Genomic DNA, 13,748 nt, shown 5'->3' with positions numbered 1-13,748 from the left:
AAAAAAATATACGTATTTTGGAAATGTTGAGTCGAATTAGTCTAGAATCGATTAATTTTATGGAAGAAAACCTTTCAAACAGCCGTAGTCTGTAAACTTCACACGTGTCGGGTTGTGATTGGCTCATGTATTTAAGGATTCCTACAACGCGAAATTCTTATAAAGCGGAACATATCTACCGCATTATAGGGGGGTCTACTGTACTACTTGTACTATAAATTATCATTATTATTATATTCTTAATATTAACTAGTTTTTACTATATGGTAAATGCTCATTGTTGATGAAAAAGTATTAAAAATTTATGATCATAATTCAATTTTTGTGGGCCTTTGACACTTAGGGATTAATAGGGTTTAAGCCCTAGGCACCCATTTAGATCCACCCCTGGGTATAGTCAACTGAGCCTTTACTGAATATTGTTTACATCTAACACATTTTGACATTACACTTTTAATGGTGTGTCTAGACTTCAATATCCAGTACTCTTCTCTAAACTTAGTGTCTGAACCCATGCATGACAAAAGTTGAGATGGTAATCCATTATCAAACAAGAAACAACATGGTGTTTGGAAGGGATTAAAATAAGAAATATGAAGGAAAATTTGTCCTTCCTCTCAACAATTTTTGTTCTCACTCTAAGCACTTCCTCTTCATCTATCATCAGCATGAGATCACTGATGGGATTTTTCATTCTTGGGGAATGTTTCCCATTGTACTGTGGCGAACGCCACCCTTCACATCTGTACCCTTAACGGTTGTAAAATACAAGCAATTACCCCCGGGTGTATGAGTCATCACTTCCTGGAATAAATTCGAACTCACGCCACAAAGACCGTCGACCACCAGTTGTCTTTGTTAGCATCGTCGAGACATGTGCTGTACCAAGTACGCAAGAAGGACAATAAAAGTTTAGTTTTTGTTATGATCTCGTCTCGTTTGTTTCTTTCACCCACAGCGACAAAAGATAAAAGCAACAACAACCCAAAAACCACATTGGTGAGCCAGACTAAGAACATAATTCGACTAAAAACTACCATTGGAACGTTCATCAAGTACGTCGTTTACCACCTTTTCTCAAGACCTCAGTCGTCAGATTATGGCCAAGATTGGAGCGGTAAAAATCCCTCCATACAACTTTTCCGACCCAGCCTTATGGTTCCACATGTGCGAAAGCACATTTGCGCTAGGATCTCCAAAGCCGATCACGGAAAGTACCACAAAGTTCAACTATGTAGTGACCCATTTACCACCGGAAGTCGCATCAATGGTTAGAGACATTATTATTTCTCCGGACTGTACAGACCCATACGGTCACATAAAGGTGGAACTTATTAAACGATCATCTCAACAGGAGTTACGAAAACTATTGGCCGGAGAACAGCTAGGAGATCACAAACCCTCCAAACTACTACGTGTTCTAAAGCGTTGGGCAGAAAATTTTCAAATCCCGGACGCAGTTATACTAGAATTATTCATACAACACCTTCTGACTTCCGTCGAATCTATCCTAGCCGCCATTACCCCACTCGACATAGACAAAGCAGTGGAGGTAGCGGACCATGTGGTGGAAGTAACCCCCGCAACGATAGCTTCAGTATCGCAACCTGAGAAACCCGATACCATAAGCAGCAAAATACTAGTCGAAATAGATAAACTTAACAAGCGAATGGATCAACTAATGCAGGCACGTCTGGATCGCAGTGACCATTTTTCTCGACGCTCCTGCAGCAATTCAGGACATCGCAACAATTCAACTCACCGCAGTATCAACAAATACTGCTGGTACCACAACCATTTTGGCGCAAAGGCACAAAAATGTACTCCTCTGTGTAGTTTTACCAACAAACGAGAGCGGCGAAGTGTAGAGGCAACATGCACTTTGCCGGAACAATCTCGTCACCTGTTCATCCTAGACAAGAAAACGAACATAAACTTTCTCGTCAACACAGGTTCCAACGTATCAATATTTCCAGTCTCCTCGTCTCAAAAGAAGCGCGCATCTCAAATGACCTTGATGGCAGCAAGCACAACTGCAATTCATGTCTATGACCAACGAACACTCACTCTCGATTTTGGGTTAAAGAAAATTTTTCGCTGGAAATTCCTTATTGGCAACGTGTCAACGGCAATAATAGGTGCAGATTTCTTGTATCATTTCCATTTGGTACCGAATCTTAAACGCAAATGTCTCACAGACGTTCAGACAAAGGTGAACTCTCCTGGCAAATTATTAGAAACCTTCATCCACTCTATTAAAATAACGACCAACGACTCCGTATATCATAAGATATTGGAAGAATTTCCTGAGATCACCAGACCACATCCTAATAAACCCGTAAAACACAACGTAGTACATCATATAGAAACGATTGGTCCGTCCGTAACTGCGAAACCACGTCGCCTAGCACGCGATAGACTTAAAATCGCTAAGGCCGAATTTGATAAGATGATAGCTCTCAGCCATATGTGAACATCAAAAAGCAATTACGCATCACCATTCCACATGGTCACCAAGAAAAACAGTTCGGATTGGCGACCCATGGGAGATTATCGTGCTCTAAACGCACAAACCATAAAGGACAGATACGGCGTTCCAAACATCGCAGATTTCACATCGGAACTGCACGGAACACAAATCTTCTCTCACATAGACTTAATCAAGTCCTATCATCAGATACCCATCTACCCACCGCACATGCACAAAACAGCTATAACGACACCATTTGGTCTTTTCGAGAGTACCAGAATGCAATTCGGATTGTGCAATGCATCCGCAACATTTCAACGGTTCATCGACAAAGTAACCAGAGGACTCTCCTTCACATATGATTTCGTCGATGACATACTAATAGCATCACGCTCCCAGAAAGAACACATCTCGCATCTTAGCGCCTTATTCCAATGTCTCAAGGAATATGGGTTGACCATAAATCCATCAAAATGTACCTTCGGCGTACCATCAATTGAATTTCTCGGATTCAAGGTCTCGGAAAAGGGTCTGGAATCACTCCCTGATAGAATCAGAGCCATCCGAGAATTTCCCAAACCTTCGTCTCTCATTCAACTTAGACGATTCTTAGATATAATAAATTTCTACAGGAGATGCATCCCTCAAGCGGCACACATCTTTGCCCCGCTAGTGCAGCTACTAGAAGGAAAAAAGAACGAGAAACGTACGTCACTCACTCGGAAAGCAGAATCACAATCTCTGCAATGGTCAGAAGTGGCAGAACAATCCTTTATATCAGCTAAGGAAGCACTGGTCAAAGCCACACTTCTCAACCATCCAATACCCGGAGCTAAACTATGCATATGGGTAGATGCGTCAGATGCAGCAGTTGGAGGAGCACTGATGCAATAAAACAGGAAATGGGAACCCATCACTTTTATCTCAGCAAAACTGGCACCAAATCAATGCAACTGGTCAGCTTACGACAGAGAACTATTGGCAATATATACATCAATAAAACGTTTTCACCACATGTTAGAAGGCCGTGAATTCACGATCTACACGGATCAAAAACCGCTTATATACGCCTTCAAACAAAAACCAGATAAATGTTCACCACGACAAATGCAGCATCTCGATTTTATATCCCAATTCTCTACGGACATACGTCATATTCCGGGCACAGCCAACACAATAGCAGAGGCTCTCTCCCGCATCGAGATAGATTCTATCACCTCCGCTTCCCCTCTAGACTTCCGAGAGCTAGCCACATCGCAAGCTACAGATTTGGAACTTCATCAATTGTTAAAGGATCCTATGTAGCTCAAATTAGAGCTGAAATCCTTTCCACCTAACAAAATCGACCTATGCTGTGACACATCATCTGAAATACCTCGCCCCTTCGTGCTGCATAATTTCCGATGAGTCATATTCGATCACCTACATGGACTTTCTCATCCAGGAGCAACAGCAACCACTAAGCTAATTTCAAGCCATTATGTTTGGCTGGGCATGCGGAAGGACATCCGTCAGTGGACACAACATTGCATCCCCTGCCAGAAATCGAAAATTCACCGCCACACCTGGACACCAATAGGGAAGTTTACACTTCCAGAAGCAAGATTTTCCCATCTTCACATGGACCTGATAGGACCACTTCCGTCAGCTGACGGGAAACACTACTGCCTTACAGTGATCGACCGTTTTACCAGATGGCCAGAGGTCATCCCAATTGCCAACATATCTGCTGAGATGGTATGCCGAGCCTTTTTCTCAGGTTGGATCACAAGATTCGGATGCCCTACTACCATCACCACTGATCAAGGACGTCAATTCGAATCAAACCTCTTCCGAGAACTGACCAGACTTCTCGGCACCAATTGCATCCATTCAGCAGCATACCATCCCCGATCAAACGGTTTAATAGAACAATTACATAGACACCTTAAGGCATTGCTAATTTCACATGAATCCTCCAAATGGACAGATGCCCTTCCAGTAGTCCTCCTGGGAATTCGTTCAGCAAATAAAAGCCGATATAGGCACAACAGTAGCCGAACTGTTATATGGTACCCTGTTAAAATTACCAGCTGACATCATTAGCCTCGACACCCCACGAGTTCCTTGCAAATCATTTGTCAGTCGATTAAAAACCCACATGGCCAATCTGAAACTGTTAGCAACTTCCAGTCATTCCACACAGAAAATTTTCACTCATCCAGAGCTAAAGGAATGTACACATGTTTTCTTAAGATTCGACGCAAATCGACCTCCTCTCTGCCAGCCTTACTCAGGCCCATACAAAGTGCTAGAAAAACATGACAAAACACTAGTAATTGACATCCAAGGTCGCAAATCAACCATCTCCATTGACAGAGTAAAACCAGTGTATATCTTACAGGACGAATCACCCCAGGAATCTATTTTCAAACCCATCCAGTCAAGTCCATCGCAGACACCACTGTCATCAGCAACAGCGAACAACAAAAACCTGGAAACTACCTCTAGAGAAGATCAAACCATCACAACTAGATCAGGCCGTCATGTTCATTTTCCTAAAAGACTAGTCACCATAATGTAACGTTAAGCAACTCGTTCGACATCAATTTATCGCTCGTCCGTCACTGGGGGATAATCTGTGGCGAACGCCGCCCTTCACATCTGTACCCTTAACGGTTGTAAAATACAAGCAATTACCCCTGGGTGTATGAGTCATCACTTCCCGGAATAAATTCAAACTCACCCCACAAAGACCGTCGACCACCAGTTGTCTTTGTTAGCCGCGTCGTCGAGACATGCTGTACCAAGTACGCGAGAAGGACAATAAAAGTTTAGTTTTTGTTACGATCTCATCTCGTTCGTTTCTTTCACACAAAGCGACGAAAGATAAAAGCAACAACAACCCAAAAAAGCACAGTACAATATGCCAAAGATGACTTTCTGCTTTCCTAAGTTCATCTACTGATAATGTTCCTTCTGTAGATCTCAAGGATACTTGACATGCATTTTTTAAATCTCATTATCCATGCATATGACTTGTGTGACATATGAGTGATTGAACATAATTCAACACTATACTTATTATGTGGCTTGGTTTTAGTTTGCACACCTCCAAACAAAGTGTGTGCAACACTGACAATAGAAGTAAGTTATAATCCTAGTTATTTCACTGTAGATTCCAAGATATGACTTCTGAGAACCACAATTTAAAATTGCACAAACTATGTTTGATGGTTTGTTATTTCGAATTTCTATCTTTACAGTCTAAGCATTATTTTGTTAATGGTCTCTTGACTTGCAATACCACTATGAACTGACACTATGAAATGGCTGTTCCTCCTTGGCCCTTATCTCATGAGCTCGTAATTCTGAACAAAGAAGAACCAGATGCCCTTTGGAACAAACATAACATCAAATGACTTGAATCTCTTTGTGATGTGTTTTGTTTTAAGACATTTCAAGCAGAATCCTCATGCACCTTTGCCAATTTTTCTTCTAAGTCTTTCACTTTACATTGAGGCATTCTTTGCTTTCATGGAGATTTCCACAAAAATTCAATGTGACTGGAAGCCAATTAATCAATTCACCATTGAATTTCTTAATTTCAGTTTTTGGGAGTTTATAACACTTACTTTTAGTTGCAGAACTAGCAGAACTATGAACTGACTTAATATCCAAAAATTGGTATAAAACTCCTAATTTTTCAGTCACTATGTATTTCATTGTTATATAACTGTCAAAGTACTTCTCTGTATCTTCTAATTCTGCTAACAAAATGTCTTCGGACAAATCTTCGTCCAACATGGCATCCATTATTCTGCAGTCTAGCTCTTTTACTTCTCCCATTAAACTATCTAATTTGACTAACTTATCGCCTAGAAGGCCTTTCTTTATCTATTGCCATTTTTAGAATTTCATTTTCAAAATATTCACAGTCTTCATAAAAGAAATCCATAAAGTGGTCCATTGTATTTTCAAATGATTCATAGTACTGCTCAAAAACAGTTTATTGTTGTATAAATCATTTCAAATATTGAAATATAAGCACCTTTACCTTGTTTTATCCTGTCATGGATGCCAATAACAATGTACAAATAATACTCAGAGCTAACCGCTCTTGGCAGGTTCTTTTCTGTACAAACACCTTTATTAACATGTTGGTATGAATACAACAAAATATGAATGAACAAAGACGAAGACCTCAGCACCTCTTTTGTTTCGAAATTTTGAGTCGTTACAACCTCCTCACCTGTAAATCTGGTCTTCTAGACCCTGGTCTTTACACATAGATCTAACAGATCTGTTTAAAAGAAAAATGCATTTTGTACTGGTCGAATCATTCGCCAATTGGCCAGAAGTAAAGTTGTCAATTCTACAATATCTACAATAATCATCATTGTGCTATGTGATCTATTCTCCATACATGACATAACTGATACTATTGTATCAGATAATGGCACACCTTTTGTCAGTCAAGAATTTCAAGAATTCCAACGTTTTCAGTCATATTCAATGACCTTTTTCAAGAATAAACGAAAAAAAGAAAAATCAAACTCCTAACTCTAAAATTTGAATTAACGATACAAGCGTTTTGAAACGTTTTTAAAAGGATATTCTACAGGAATAAAGAGTGCCATCTCTACATAAAGGATGTCATTATGTAACCACAGTAGCTATTAGAATGTTAAAAAGTATGACGTTCAAGATATAAAATAACATAAAATACCAAACATAAACAATGTGATGTGCAAATACATTAGTTTAAGAGTCCTTAAGTAAGTTGCTGCTTTGCCATTGTTCCTGCCGCTTATAATATACTTGCTCACCAGGCTGCCGATACTTTGCTTGCATCTTGGAAGTTGATAGCTAATCCTTTTTGGCTGGTTTTGCAGATATGCCAGGCTTCAGCGTACCGGAGGTGCTTTTTGTCGCAAACTATTTGTATCAATCTAGCTCGGTCCCATTCAGCTTTAACCTTGAGGGTCAGCTAAGACATAAGTTGCCAGCGCTGTGCATGGCTGTCCACTTCTTATGTTTCTCTGGTGTTTTGACAGCCTTTCTTTGAGGGATCTTCCGGTAGCTCCGATGTAGAACATCATATTCTGCCTCAACGTGTCTGTAACAGGGATACTGTAGACCCCTGGAAGCATGTTCTTGTCCACGGCATCTTTGTCTGCCCTTAGTAATTGATAAATACAGTAGAGCATCGATTATCCGACTCAATTGGGGACTCAGGTTGGTCGGACAACTGAAAAAATCAGATAACCGAAAAGAAGGAAAAAATTTGCATTAAAAGAAAAGATGGGAAATGTCAGGTAATAGGAAAGATAAAGAAACATGTAAGATGTCAAGCAAAAAGGCAAAAAGGGCTGTGGCTAAAACATATGAAGAACTGGAAAGAAACAATGGAGATAGACTGTTTAGACAGTTGAATTGCAAAAGTGGCATCACAAGGCATCAAAGGATTTTACATCAATAAAACAGATAAAAGATGAGAATGACAAAGTGTTACAAGACCAAGAAAAGATAAAGGAAAGGTGGAAGCGTTATTTTAGGAAACTACTAAATGAGGAAAATCCTAAAGTACTATGTGAAGATGGGGAAGAAAATGGAGGAGAGGTAGCAGATATAAGCAAGGAGGAGGTGGAAAGAGCACTTTGAAAAATGAATAATGGAAAAGCAACAGGAGATGATCAGATCCTAGCTGAAGTATTTAGGTGAAGATGGTATTGATATTGTGTGGGATCTTATGAAAAAGCTGTGGCAGCAAGAGAGAATACCAAATAAGTGAAAGAAAAATATTTTGGTGGCAATTTATAAAGGAAAAGGAGATGTGCAGGAATATGGAAATTACAGAATTAAATTGAAGTCACATCAATGATCTAGATGAGAACTGTGAAAGGAAGGTTAAGACAAAAAACAACTACAGGTGAGAAACAGTTTGGTTTTATTCCAGGAAGAACAACAACAGATGCAATCTTTGTTCTAAAGCAGCTGATGGCAAGGTAGAGAGATGGAGACTGAACTGCATTCATAATATTCATAGACCTGGAGAAAGCATATGACAAGGTGCCTAGATAGGATGTATAGAGATGTAGGAGGGTAAAGGGAATGCCAAAAAAATACATACATGCCAGGGGATGACAGTTATATACAACTTTACGGTGAAAACTTAACAGCAGCTTCCAAATTTAAGTATCCTGGATAATATGTAGTAAGTGATAAAGAAATGAGTTCAGAAATCCAGCATAGAGTTCAGAGTGGATGCTGAACTGGAGAAAGATAAGTGGGGTGCTGTGTGAAAAGAAAAACTAAAATGAAAGGAAAACTATACAAAACTGTGTAAGACCTACAATGATATAGTTACCCACATCTGAACACTGTACAAAAGCCCAGATAAAGAAGATGAAGACAATGGAGATGAGAATGCTGAGATCAATGTGTGATGGTATGATGAAGGAAGACAGAATTAGGAATGATTAAATAAGAGGAATACTCAAGGTGGTTGGAACTGTCTCCTAAATACTAAAATTCACACCTTTCACTCAATTTCCAGCATTCACTGATTAAAAATGAACACTTTTGGCTACATTCAGTGGCCTGTCAGGTTAAGCAGATTAACTTAATGCAAGCCACTGAATTAGTGAAAAGCGTTCATTTTTAATCAGTGAATGCTGGAAATTGAGCAAAAGATGTGAATTTTAGTACTTTGTCAAGGTGAGTCCTATAAGTAAAAAGATGCAGGAAAGTAGATTAAGATGGTTTAGTTTGGACATGTAGAGAGAAGAAATGTGGGCTATGTTAAAAAGAAGTTGGAAATGATTGGGAGGAGGAAGTGGGAAGACTGAAGATGGAGAGACAACGTGGCAGAGAATTTGAGAAAGAGGGAATGGAGGAGATAGGATGCCTTGTATAGAAAGAAGTGGAGAAGGCAGATTAAAGATGGGAATGTTGACCCCATAAAAACATGGAAAAAAGTACCGACAAAAAAGAAAAAGAATAAAAAAATACTCACAGCAAAAACTTCTAAATTAGAAACTCTGAAACAACAGTAAATTAAAACACAGCAAAATGAAAACTCTCCAAAATATACTAAGTTCATAAATTTGTTACAATGCTGCACTAATATTCCTTGATGAAATTGCTAATTTTCATGCTAGTATGACAGGAATGTTGCCAAATTCCAAAAATTGGCACTTCAGCTGCCTATTTCACAAATTACACAAATTTTTGCCTATTTCACAAAACAATCAACATTTCTGGATTTGGCATGACATATATATTTTAGATCTGTACAAATTTATTCATCAAAAATTTAATATGTTGTTTGTTTGGAAATGCTTACATAGTATGATAGATGGTACATTTTTTATTTTAAGGGAAGCAAAGTCAAGTCATAGCTACCAAACAAGTTAACATTAAGCTTCTGTATTATTGGTATATGTGTCAACATCTATAAATTTCCTAACAATGTGGTGTGTGTTCTATATTGAGGCTTTCTATAGTGCCATGCACATGTTTTTATTAAGGTTTAATGTTTCTAGACTTTGTATAGTGTATGTGGTGAAGCATCAACACACAAAAAACCTTTATAATGCAAACTTTTAATTCAAAATTTACTAACGGTTTTCGCCATTTTGAAAGGCTTTCGTCAGAAACAGAAGAATCGAATGATTCTGATTTCAAAACCGATATTTGTTCTGAAACTTTTTGAATTTTCTTAAAAGAAAATTCTTCAGTATTAATTAAGTGCAGTTAAAGAAGAATTTAGTGCATGTGATATAACATCAATAGAAGAAAAAACAACAGATACAATAAATACCTTATCCATCCTTCATATCTGTCTTATTTCTTGAACCAGTGGAGTGTACTTGTTGAGTTTTTTCAGTGTAAGCATTTTTTATGTTATGAGTGTTTGGAACAGAGATGTCTTTTATATAACTGATCTTATTGCATTTGTCAATGAGAGTGATGTCAGGTCTACTGTGATGAGTTGTTTTATCTATGATTATGGCTCTGTTGTAGTATGTTTTGTGAGTAGTGTCATTTTCTAATACAGCCTGTGGAGTATATTTGTAATATGGTACCTAGGTATTTAATAATTTGTGTTTCAGTGAAAGCTCTTTGTGCATTATATTTGCTATTTGATTATGCCTATGTAAATAGTCTGTTTATGCTAAGAGCTTGCAACTAGAGGTTATATGTTGTATTGTTTCTGGCAGAATGTGGTATTTTCTGCAAGAATCATTTATGAGTGATATATCCTTCAGAATGTGTTTTCTGTAGTTTTTAGTGTGTAGTGCTCCATCACTAAATTGTTATATATGTATATATTTTTACTTCTATTCTTTTTGTATTGGGGTTGGCCCTGCATTGGACCCCCCTTTTGTCACGATAATTTTGTTTTAAGATGTTCCATTTGTCACGTGCCTCCATCTTTGGCGACAACTCGGTCTGGGGTTGGTTGTGATGACATCATGTGACAGGAAAACCCCGGATGGCAAAGGGTATAAAAGGGGAGTGTATAACGGGCACAAGAGGCTTTTTTTCTTTGGACTTCGCCGTGGGACTAGTGGACAGCACGCCAGCGGAAGGCTACGAAGGTGAGGAAGCCCTGAGAGAGGAGATAAGCGAAGTAAGGGTTATGAGTAGTGACAAGGCGGTGGGCTCCTTGTTGGATGAAATCCATTTGCATCCACAATAATATTCAATGGAAAGTGGAAGAACTGTTGATTAGAAACAGAAGGTTAAAGAAATAACTGATACTCGTGTGTAGTATGCCTGTTCCTGTTGTATTTTTTTTTGTTCAGATCAAACATGATTCAATGAATGTGTTGGCCCCTCCAGCATGTACTCATCATTGTATAAATTGTAAATATTACCATTAGGCTAAGCGTTTTGTAATCTAAGTAATTAGTGTACTAGTGTTTTAAATATCGTATTTTTTTCGTATACATAAAATATAAATTTCCTTCCTCAAAACCATATTCGAGTGATAATTATTTTTCCATATTTCGAAACCGTGTTGTATCTTTATATCTGTTTAAAAAACTGCAATGTAGCACAGTAATCAACACATGGCATAACTCATTCATTTATTCCAGCTTTTGTTGATCTGTTTAAAAACTGCAATGTAGCACAGTAATCAACACATGGCATAACTCATTCATTTATTCCAGCTTTTTGTTGATGATGCCGTTTCTGTTTTTCCACAATAGTTTGATAATTATTTATACAACCCTTGTTTTCCTTATCATCAGTGAGTCCGAACCTTGTCATTTCATACTCACTACAAGTGTTTATGACTTGATCTTGATTGGCAACCATAAGATCCTCACAGTATCTCCAAACAGACAGCTCGTGGTCAGCCAGTAATTTGATGCAGTTTTGTCAACATAGTCCTGAGCTAGGTCAGAGGCATGTCTGCCATGAAATGCCTTTTGAGCCCCTGACTGCTTAGTGGTATCTATGTTATTTATAATTTCAGCTATGTTCATGCGTTCAGAGTGTAAGTTTAAAGGTGCATGGTTACATAAAACTATAACTCTGGCAGATAGTAATCTTGACGTTTCTTGTTTTTAATGGAAAACTCCCGTAGTGCCAGTATTTGTTTGTAGTGCAGGTTAACTATATTAGTAAGGCCATGGCCACCTTCTTTACGAGGAAGAGCTAGTCTTTCTATGGATGATTTTGAGTGATATTGGGTGCTTAGTAAGTGCTGTTCTTGGTTTCTTTGGAATTGCTCAAGATCTGTGCATGCCCAATATATAACTCCAAAAGAATAAGTGAGTACAGGATAATATATGTATTAATAGCTTTAAATAGTATGTTTTGCATTTAGGTGTGTTTTTAGTACTGCATGTAATCTGTTCTGGTATTCAAAGTGTTAACCTTTGTTTTATCTGTTCATGTTCTGTAAGTTTGGCCTGTTGGAATCCTAAAAACTTGTTAAACTATCTCTACTGATGAGTGGAGTCTCCTTTCTCCAGAACTCCTTTTTCAATGGGAGTGTTTTGCATTTGTTGAGACAAAACTCCATTTGTGTGTCATATTTGAGTATATGTGTGCTGTTTGTAAAAGATGTAGTTTCTTCCAGTTTAATGTAAAATTATTTAATTAAATTATAATTATTAAATTTAAAATGAGATGGCAAGTAACGCCTCCCTCTAGGGTCAAATTTATTAGTAATTTATAATTTACATCAATTGTAAGATTCCAAGGATTAATTCTACTATTAAAAACAATCTTGACCATATAAATAATTCTGGGTCAGTTCAGATCCTTTTTTAATATTCCAACTAGAGACAGATGGTTAACAACATTAAACACTGATGACATGATATTAAAAAACACATACAATATACAATTCACGTCAACCAACCTTTGTGATTTCTATGGCAGCCTTTCTGTTGTTCTGTAAGAATGTCATGTTTATCAATATGATTGTATATTTTGTTTGCAATGCAAGAGATAATAATCTTGTAAAGTGTGGAAGACATGTAATTGGTCTGTACTGTGTAGGATCTTTGGTGGTGGTGTTTTTTGGTTTCATGTAGGTGTGAGGCACCGGAAATAGCCCCCATGTAAAAATTTGTTAAGTTAAATCATCAAGAAAACAAATTATATAAGTGTCAAAATGGCGACACCAGACTTTGATGTCGACGCTCATAAAGAGTAGAAGGAAAAACAAAATTTTAGAGAAAAAAAGAAAATTTAAAATATAAAAGTTAAGACACAGTTTAGAAAGCAAAACAAAACTAAAAAAATATCAAAATGAGCATAGGTGTCATAGTCAACAATTAAATGCAATCAGAGTCTAAAAGATGGTGTCGGATAAACCATCTTCAGCCGACCTTTCCCGCGAACTATACGAAGCTCCATTTACACCTGAAGACAGGTGGAAGACCAATTAGAAAACGATAATATAAGGTCTGTCCAATTAGCAAAAAGCTGATTTTGAAAACTTATAAAAACACCAATTCCAAGGACAATGAGGCTTCCACTAAGACTTCCACTAGACTTCTGTTGTGTTCGTGTACCTCCGTTTTTATTTGTACCTCCATTCATCTTTCATGTACTGTCTCTCAAGACTTCGAACATTTTACTCAACACTGTCCAGGGGTCCCTACGACGCTGGACCAAATCGCCACCGAAAACTCCTACAACACAAGACCAGATTGGATCCGAAGACATCTTAAAGTTTGGAATCTAAGGACCTTTCCAACGAAAAAATTTATGTAAGCATTTTCGACAAGAACAAACGGTTTTTCTGTGAAATACTTGTCTTTTGCTGCCT

General features: G+C 37.9%; 2 protein-coding genes across 3 annotated transcripts in view; one reads left to right on the top strand and one right to left on the bottom strand.

Moving 5' to 3' along the window:
- Positions 1-13,748, bottom strand: part of LOC111630070 (cytoplasmic dynein 1 light intermediate chain 2-like) — a 61,551-nt gene that overhangs the window by 29,329 nt on the left and 18,474 nt on the right. The window lies entirely within an intron of this gene.
- Positions 741-2,532, top strand: LOC111630069. Its single transcript, XM_023374085.1, has one exon. It carries the CDS (start codon positions 1,100-1,102, stop codon positions 2,471-2,473), a length of 1,374 nt encoding a protein of 457 aa, XP_023229853.1. The 5' UTR covers positions 741-1,099; the 3' UTR covers positions 2,474-2,532.

Source organism: Centruroides sculpturatus, unplaced genomic scaffold, assembly GCF_000671375.1.
Source record: "Centruroides sculpturatus isolate CEXI.00-Female unplaced genomic scaffold, Cexi_2.0 scaffold599, whole genome shotgun sequence".
NCBI lineage: Eukaryota > Metazoa > Arthropoda > Arachnida > Scorpiones > Buthidae > Centruroides > Centruroides sculpturatus.
Note: the sequence above shows the minus strand (reverse complement) of the source record. Positions and strands in the feature narration are given on the sequence as shown.